Source organism: Cynara cardunculus (assembly GCF_001531365.2).
Source record: "Cynara cardunculus var. scolymus isolate 2C chromosome LG 11, CcrdV1, whole genome shotgun sequence".
Classification (NCBI taxonomy): Eukaryota; Viridiplantae; Streptophyta; class Magnoliopsida; order Asterales; family Asteraceae; genus Cynara; species Cynara cardunculus.
The window spans coordinates 5,356,731-5,366,215 of record NC_037538.1 but is presented as its reverse complement, the minus strand read 5'-3'; the positions used below and the strand labels follow the sequence as shown (position 1 = coordinate 5,366,215).

Here is a 9,485-nt window from a genome sequence, read left to right as displayed (position 1 = left end):
ACACTTGTGTTCTTTAATTTGTTTCCTGGTTCTTGTTCCAAGAGTAAAGAGGTTCCCACCATCTTGTTGAAGCTGTGAGGCATAATCTGTATTTTCGTGGTTGTTCTTTTAATTAATTTTAAAAATTTCGTTGGTACTTCGCAAGAAGCTGTATTAGTTTATTATTAGCATAGTAGCAGATCATAATACAGGATCCAACTGACAACAGTTCTAAACTGTTTGTCAAACCATTTGACAACACYCCCAATGCCATTAAAGAAGGATTATGTAGTGGGTTGCCATAAAGCCTAATCAAGTACAAAAGGATATTTCAAAAAATTAAATTCTTAGAAAAGAATACATGATATATAAAGAGGAAGGGATTCAAGAGGTAGGGGTTCAAGAAGTAYGAGTTCACGAGATACGATTATAGGAGTAAGTATAATAATTGTGATTCACGTTGTGTTTGAATGAATCAAATATTGAAGCTAGAAGTATGTTTATTTTGYAGATTTCACAGGTTAATTTTGAGACGAGTATACCAATTACTACTGGGGAAGGTATTTTCAATATGTATAATCACACTTTGTTTGCATATTTGCATATAACTTACATATTTGCACTAACTTGCATATGTTTACATAGGGCAAGTTGATATAGGTGATGTACACTACYTGATAAAGTTCGATCAGTTCCATAATTTACGGTTGATGGTTAACTTTGATAAGGATGATTCAAGCAGTCGAAGATTGAAGATTTTCAACCATTTTTTTTTGTAACAATGTCTTGTTATCGACTTCATTCTAATCTTGATGATTTGAACGTTATGAACAAACTTTTATTTTGGTTTGATTTGCTAAATTTGATTTAAACTTTAAAATTGATACAGATTGGTTGGATATAAAAATCTTGAATTTGATATTTATTTTTATTGCATCAATTAATTTTTTCTATTAAATTAATTTTTTATTGCATTAGTAAAAAGCAATTTTTATTTGGCAATTTGGATTTTTTTTTTTTGAAAAAATCTTTAATTTGATATCTGAATTTTTATTGAAAAAACGAKATTTGAAATGAAAAATAGATTTTATTACAATAATTTTTGAAAATAAAAAACGAAGTTTAGTTATTTTTCTATAACTATTTTGCAATTTTAAATATGACGTGGAATATTAGTTTTAAAATAAAAAAATTAATATGACGTGGAATATTAGTTTTAAAATAAAAAAATTAATATGACGTGGAATACTAGTTAAAATTAATATGACGTGTAATATTAGTTTTAAAATAAAAAATTAATATGACGTGGAATATTAATTTTAAAATAAAAAATTAATATGACGTGAAATATTAATTTTAAAATAAAAAATTAATATGACGTGGAATATTAATTTTAAAATAAAAAATTAATATGACGTGGAATATCTTAGTTGGCAAAATATATGGATGATGTCAGCATTAACAGGTCAACAGGTCAACCAGACCCTTAAATAAACAAAAAGTTTGATAAAGACCCCTAAATGACAATTTTGAAAGTTGGTTCCCTAAAATAGAAATCAGGTGACAGTTGGTTCCATTTTGGTGCAATTTTCCTATAATAAAATTAATAAAAATTATTTATAAATAATGAAATTTTAATTTTATTAATTTTTTTTATAAAATTCAAATCCCTAAAATAATATTCCGTATTTGAGGGGATGCAAATCCAATATTATGATAATTGTTTGGATAAAAATGTATCAACCGATCTCTAGTGAACCTCTCAGTAGAATTCGAACCCAGATGAAGTTCTAACTATTTGTCAGAGAAAAAAGAACGAACGAATCTTGTAGGATTCCCAAGAAATTCTTCGATTTCTTCTGGAAATCATCTGTTTCTCACGTTCCGTGAATACCTGGGACATTGAGGAATATCCAGAAAGGTTGTTTCCATTGTTTTTTTTTTCTTTTTTAAAAGGGTGTCTTAAACCATGTCCAAATTAATTACTGTAAATCATGACAATAAGACATCAATCATGATAAACTCAATAACCACAATTGTTATAGACGTCTGGAATTGAATCCCGAACAGATAAGATATTCCATCATATACCCCATCTCTCAACCAGACAACCACTATGTTGGTTAATTGTCTCCGTTATGTCAACCAAACGCCCCTTCAGAGTGTCTTAAGACCATGGTATTATGCAAACATAGAAACATATAACATTTATCTTGTTGCAATAATCATAAAATGCCTATCATATTTGTAAAATTTATAACAAATCATTCATCCATCACAAATACAACACACAATACGTTTTTAGAAAGTTCAAGATGTTCATGACACTCCTGTCTTAAGTACGCCTGGTAGAGATATGAGGTTTACCTCACGGTTTTGGAAAGGGCTTTCACCATACTAGAGCACACGACTTAATATGACTTCAGCTTTTGATTCGTTTTCGGTTGTGACATGCACATCTCAAGACCATTAGGTCACTCTATATAACAACCGTTATGCTCCACCGAATAAGTGGCAAACCTGTCATTTTACTATGAAAAACAAGAGTAAGGGCCCGTTTACCTACATGTTTACCCGGTAAGTGTTTAACGTTATGAGTCAACATTATAATTTATTTTATTGGGTAAGATTATAGTACATCAAAACGTATCATATACAACAATTTACCTGGTAAGCGCTTAGCCGGGCAAGAGTCGTCACCCTCACTTACCGGATAAGACTTTCCATCCTTATCATCGCTATTACCAGGTAAGACTTTTGGCCCTTGCCATATTCATCTGATGAGGAAAATTACCCGATAAGTACTTACCGGATAAGCACTTAGTAAACGGTCCCTAACAAATGAATTTTAAGATTAAAACCAGAAAAACCCATGTATTTTAAATTATTATATTTGGTACCAAATGCCAAATTCATCCATAGAAAGGAGATCTACCAAAAGTCTCGTCAGTATCACTTGTCATTTGTTTCAACTTCAAACTTATTAATAAGAAATCCATAGTTTTGATCTTTAAATTATTATAATATATTTGTTTCGCTCACGATTACACTCCGTCGCCGGAAACCCCTGTCCGCCACGCCGAACTAGACATCTCCGCCACACTTCTTCTCCTCATTGCTTTCTCCCAAATTCGCTTCTTTCCCAGCCGCTGCATGATCGAATCGCTCCACCTCCGACAACCCCTTGCCACCACCTTCCTCCGGTTTTTCCGCTTTCATCTGTAGCAACTTCTGGAAGCTCGATGATAGATCCGATACGTTCTCTTCCCTATCACGTTTCTCTTCAGCCGTAACGGGACCGGAATTTTGCAAAAGCGTTATGTGCTCCAGCTTAGATGATGTTGCAGTGGGTGCGTCACGGTTTGGAGTTTCTTGAGCATTAGCAGGTTCGTTCATGGCCGAATGCAACGGCTTGGGTTTTTTCGTAGAAGAAGAAAACGGATGGATCTGCTTGAAGTTTGTCTCCTCCATCGGCTGTAAAACAAACCGAACCGAGTCAATACTATAACATGAACTCTGACAAAACTGGGTTCGGTCCCGGTTTGGTTTTTGGTTCGAATCACAACCGCATGGCACCATTGCAATAGGCTCAAACTCGAATTCAGAAAGAGCCCGAAAAGAGTCCAAAAGCAAATGGGCTTGAAAAGAGTTGATGGGTTAACCATAAAAACCTAAACAGGTTAGATGACGCTTTTAGGCCTAAAAATCCCATAGACCTCATTGGGTCCTACCTAGGGCATGCTCCTCGTCCTAAGCTTCGGATCGACGAATCGTGAGCCCAAAACAGAGATGCGGAGCAAAAGTCATGCGCGTTTAAGCGCGACATCCCCTGTTGGCCCGTTCACGGGCTTCCAGTTGGTACAGTTGGTATCCATATTGGCTGGTTTTGTTTGGTACGAATTTGACATCCCTACAAATTAATTTCAGTCTGATAACTGCATCCGTTACCTTTTTACCGCGGTCAAATTTCCTGTTTCCTGCTGCATTTCCAGGCAACGTCCCAATCCCGAACCCACAACTTCTTCGATCCGTTTGAACCCAACCACTTGGTCCCGGACCCTGCATACAAACAGATCCTTGCATTACTTTTATGCATGTTATCGTTACATCACATAAGCGGGCCGAGATTACAAGCCATCAATGACATACATAATTCAACGGTTGTGTGCTCATTAGCCCAGATCTGTTCAGCACATCCCAATTGCTGCGGCCACCACCACGCACAGAAGGACCCTCCGGTTGATGGTTTCGGTTGATTCTAGCAAGAAGGTTTTCAACTTCGTTTTCGAATTGATTTGCAACACCTCGGCTGCAGCTATATGCTCCCGGTGCGACATTTGGCCAAAATGAAGCTTCTTCGAATGCTTTTTGTGCCATTCGCATAGCGTCCTGAATGAACACCAACCAAAATGTAAAAACACAAAATCGTAAATTAGAAACAACTATCACTACAACAGAATTGGCTTTATACAACGTCAAAGATATCTAAATGTCCTGATAGACAGTTTTATTGGACTCAAGTTTTTAGCACCAAACAATTGTGAGTCTTATATGAAGGGGATACAATAGGATATTTTGGCCTATTTGGGCATCCTAACAAGTTTTTTATGACACTTTTGAAATAAACTGTCGTATTAGTTTTTTTTAGAGGATAATTTTGAAAAATATTCTAAAATGGTCCATCTCTCCAACCCAGTTCGCTTTTTAGCCATTTTTCTAATCAAGAGTCTATCAGATCATTTAGACATGATACAGTGTCTTATTAAAACGATCTTGTTGCGGTGCAAATGACGTTTACGAAATAAAGTTAAAAGAAAAATGCAAGCTCGATGCTTACCATTTGCAAGCGTTCTTGCTTAATTTTGTTGGCCATGTTTTCAAACGCAGCTGCATTCCGCATAGAATGCTGAATAACGCTTACAACAGCACCGAGGTTGCGTTCGACGTGAGGATGCTTGAATCTCAACAGGCGACGCAGATCCCCAGTTGTCAATGGCATATGCTTTGCTATATATATAAGAGAAAATAAGGCAGGGAAACACATAGTAATGCGATATAAACAGTAACAAAGAGTTCGAATTCGACTTCTGAAAAACACAGGAAAAAGGATTATATTCGAGCTACCAATTTCGATTAAGCTTTTGTTCGGCAATACATATCCGGTACTTTCATCTTCTGCGCGTGCGACAATGTCTCGCCATTCGCAAAGCCCCTGCATGCCATTTACGAACAAACCGTTCAAACATATATGAGATTCCCATATATATGTATGTATATATATATATGTATGTATATATATATGTATGTATAGACTTCGGTTAAGGGGAAAACCACAAAAAATGGAAAATTGAAGTGCACCATAATAACCATTTTCCGATATGCACATATGCATAAAAGTAATTGAAAACGTTTCCTAGTTTCTATGCACGTGTGCATACCAGACAAATTATTTTTTTGCACATATGTATACCAGACATATGAATGGTTATTAGGGTGTTCCTCATTTTTTTTGTGTTTTCCTTAACCCAACCCTATATGTGTGTATGTGTGTGTCAAAGGAATACAAGTCACTTGTCCCCAAACTCCAAGTGTCATTACTTTATTGAAAAGAGAATAAAAAGATGAATTAAATAAAGTAATGATGTGTCAGGAATTGATTGGCGTAGTCATGGAGTTTGGGGACAAGTGATTTATATTCATGTCAAAGAACACAAAGTCTTTGCAAAACACGCTATGGCGACTTACCGCAACGATGGCAAGTTGTTGACCGTTGAAATCAGCGGCATGCAACCTAACATCGAGTGTTGTCTATAAGTAGATTTTCTAAATAAATTGATCAATCAAGATGCCGTGAAACAAAATAACGAAAACAAGAAAATGTGTTGTTGCTAGTCAAGTCGAGTTTGAAACCATGAGCGACATACCCGTAAATATTGAGATACGAATACTCAGTGAGAACGTCTTTCTGATACAGCTGCATACATATATCGTAGCTACGCCGATATACCTGAAAGCAACAATAATCAGAACAACGTAACTCTTTATATGAGTCGTCTCCAATGACTTCAGCCATATCTGGCAACAATAAGCTAACTTTTTGGTTAGCAATAACAGCTAGCTTTTTGAAACGCTACTTGAAATAGCCTTGAATCATGAACAACATACAAAACCTCATGAAATACATCAAGAATTGACTGGTGGAGCTTACGTCGATAAGTGCATCAGGATGCTCTAGATCCCGATACGAGAAACCCAACGCTATTCTCATAACATCATATATATGCAAAAGATAATGTGTGTCTTCTCTTGCATATCTGTCGAAATAAAAACCAGAAAAATGTTGGAAAATACCCGAAACGAGATTATGTAAACATTATTAGCCTCCGCTACAGATACAAAAAAGAAAGAATGACGGGTTGATATGATAGAGCGTGTTGTACCGCAGCATTTCATCAGTCAGCGGGCGCAATCGCCAGTCTGCGGTTTGGTATCTGCAAGAATTTCCCGATCAAAGAGTTATAAGCAGCGAATAGCAACTACTTTTTTCACATAACGACACGTTTGGAAATCATTTTCTGGTTTTCGAGTGTAAGGAGAACACAACCACCGCAACCACGACCCTCCCGGATGACCCACAATCAATACATTCTACCATAACAAAAACAGCCACCACAGTGCCACCACAGCACCACCACATTCCTCCACCACTGCCTTCAGACTACTACCCACATGGCCATACTCACCACCATTACTACTACCATGTTCTGTTCAAGAGAGGGATGATACGTACTCTTTATTCGCAGAAACCCCGCAGAAATGCAGCAACAGAAACTCGAGAGAATTTCTCTCCAAATTCAACACCCGCGAGGCCTAAGATTTCAGAATTCATAACACGTCAAGTGATCAAAATATAATGTGTTCCAGCCGAAAATTAGAGTTGAGAAATATACCTGTCCAGTATCAAACATATTGCAAACATATATGCCGAAGTCTCGTTGCAGCCACAAGATATCCTTATCCGCTCCGTGCATAACCTGATAGATTATATCGTTATAACGAGTGAACATTTGGTATAAAATGAGTCACATTTTCTATGAAGAAGGCTTACCTTTTTCTTGGTAGGATCCTTAAAAATCTCGCGCAGATATGGACCGATATGAACCCGAAGTTTGAGCGTATCGACAATGAAGTCTTCGGTTCTCGTAGATATTTGCATCAGACACGTCAAACCTTGGAATGATCGATACTGGTTGTGCTCCAAATCGATCTAAACAAAAACAAAAACATTAAATGATAATGTCAAACATTTTTTTGATTAACCCGGATATCCAACCCGCTATGCGAGCTGACTAATTCCAGGACAACCACCTGCTTTGTGAGCCCAAACCTCAAATCAATCTGACACCACCATTGTGGTTATGTCAAACATTATATACTTCACATTCAAAATTCATATAAATTCTTTTAAGATTTTGAACACTGTTTTTTGGTTAGTTTGTATCTTTCTTAAATGGCTTAATGTGGTTATGATTTCATAACAAAAAGTATACAAATTTACGTTGATTTTTAAGTTGAAAAATAGTTTGTTTGACTCTCAAAAGTCAAACCAGAAGATTGAAAGCAGAGTACAGTACTGCAAATTCACTGGCATCCTGCAACTTTGCAGCGAGCTCCTTCAAATCTTTTACTTCTTCCACAAGCTTGAACGGTGTAGATTCAACCGGTGGCGGCATTACAGGCTTGATATCCCTTGTGTTTTGATCAACGAAGTTCTAAACTGAAAACCTCTCCTATAAGAGATTTCGTTGTCAGATAATAAAGAAACAGGAAGAATAACATTTTCAAGATATCGAACATTTTTCGTTTACATCATTTTCATTAGTTCTCCATTTTCTGTGCCCATCTCACAAAATAATGTGACTTAGCTTCTACTAATAATCATAAATAACAATCAAATGATGATATAAAACAAGCAAAAACATGACATTTGATATAAAAGAAAGAAGAAAACTAACCAGTGGGTGTATGAACCTGGATCCATCCTCACTTATTGGCAACCAGACATGCTCAAAGGGCTTATTCACATTGTTCACCATAATCCTATACACATCCTGTGGCCTTGGAATTGAAGCTAGGTGAAAAGACACCTTTGCCCTTTCACTCCCCATTGCTTTTTCACCCCCTGCAAACTACCTTCACAGGTGCATGCAGAATTAGCTCTCATGTTACAAAGATTACACTAACCAACTGAAATGCATCATCATCAGTTAGACTCATTAGTCTCTGTTCTTTCACATAATTTCTCAGCTGATACCCCAATTGATTCAAGAATCAATTGGGGCTTTTCAAAGATTTCTTGAATCGGGTTTTTGGATTCTTCATAATTGAAGTAGGAATGGAAATTTTGGCTGTATGAAACGTCTCTTGAACACCCAGAAAGCATTGCCATTGAAGAGTTAAGAGAATTTTGTCTTAATGAAATAAGCAACTGATGATTTCAGGGTTTGGGGTTCTTGAGGTAATGATGGATCCATAACAGATAGAGAGAAAGAAGTCTTGATGGTAAACATCTGTTTCAACTACGCAGTTGAAAGAGAAAAGAGGGTTTTGAGATCTTTATAGATGAAGAATGTGTGTTTTCCCAAAGACTTGTGATATGTGCACCGTAGGAAGTGTGAATACGTGTGTGCAAAAAATGGTACAATGTACATGACAATTTACACGGGTGTTTTAAAAAATGATTTAACTGTTTAAACCGGTCGAATCAAGTTAAATCGGATCGTTTTTGTCGGTTTTAACGGTCTAACGATCTGGTTCAGTCTGAAAAATAAACAAACCGTTTGATCCGGTCTGCAATTTGAACATTTTCTTGACCGGTTTGGACATAATCGACCGCCAACATACATGTGTATTAATTATATTTAGTTTCATGATGTAGACTCAACTTTTATGCCTAGGCCAGACCGTCTTTTTATGGTTTTATTTGACCGGTTTGATCACTTGCTTCCAAACCGCTCAATTTGAAAATTTTCCGACACCACTGTTACATTTTGGTTTGTGGTTTAAGAAGCTAAACCGTTTAAATTCAACAGTAAACATCCCTAACAATTTCGTATCTGCAACTTATGTAAAAAGGAAAAATTGCAACAAAACCCTAAAAATTACGACATTTATCTCAAGTTTTTTTTAAAATAAAAATCTTTTTTTTTTGTTTATTAGTAAAAATTATTTAATATTTTAATGGGTAAATTACCATTTTCGTTCCTATGGTTTGTTAATAATTATGATTTTTGTTCTGTGGTTTTAAAAATTACGATTTTCATCCTTGTAGTTTATAATTTATTGTTATTTTTATCCGTAGATTAATTCACACAGACCTAAACATTAAAGAATTGGAAATTATAGGGACCAAAACAACAATAATTATAAGGGAAATTTATAAAAATAACCGGTTTACACAACCCTTTGCCACAAAATAACCACATTTTAGAGGTTTTGCCAAAATA

The 9,485-nt window shown here is 35.9% G+C and overlaps 1 protein-coding gene across 1 annotated transcript in view; it reads right to left on the bottom strand.

Moving 5' to 3' along the window:
- Nucleotides 1-3,044: 3,044 nt before the first annotated feature.
- LOC112520996 (protein RRP6-like 1) overlaps nt 3,045-9,485 on the bottom strand; it is a 13,922-nt gene continuing 7,481 nt past the window's right edge. Inside the window, 15 exon segments of the mRNA XM_025129618.1 lie at nt 3,045-3,453; nt 3,928-4,038; nt 4,129-4,368; nt 4,817-4,986; nt 5,104-5,191; nt 5,725-5,770; nt 5,904-5,986; nt 6,188-6,293; nt 6,420-6,470; nt 6,770-6,849; nt 6,930-7,013; nt 7,088-7,246; nt 7,614-7,769; nt 7,995-8,168; nt 8,294-8,467. Of these exon segments, the coding sequence (XP_024985386.1) occupies nt 3,064-3,453; nt 3,928-4,038; nt 4,129-4,368; nt 4,817-4,986; nt 5,104-5,191; nt 5,725-5,770; nt 5,904-5,986; nt 6,188-6,293; nt 6,420-6,470; nt 6,770-6,849; nt 6,930-7,013; nt 7,088-7,246; nt 7,614-7,769; nt 7,995-8,168; nt 8,294-8,467 (2,112 nt within the window). The 3' untranslated portion in view covers nt 3,045-3,063.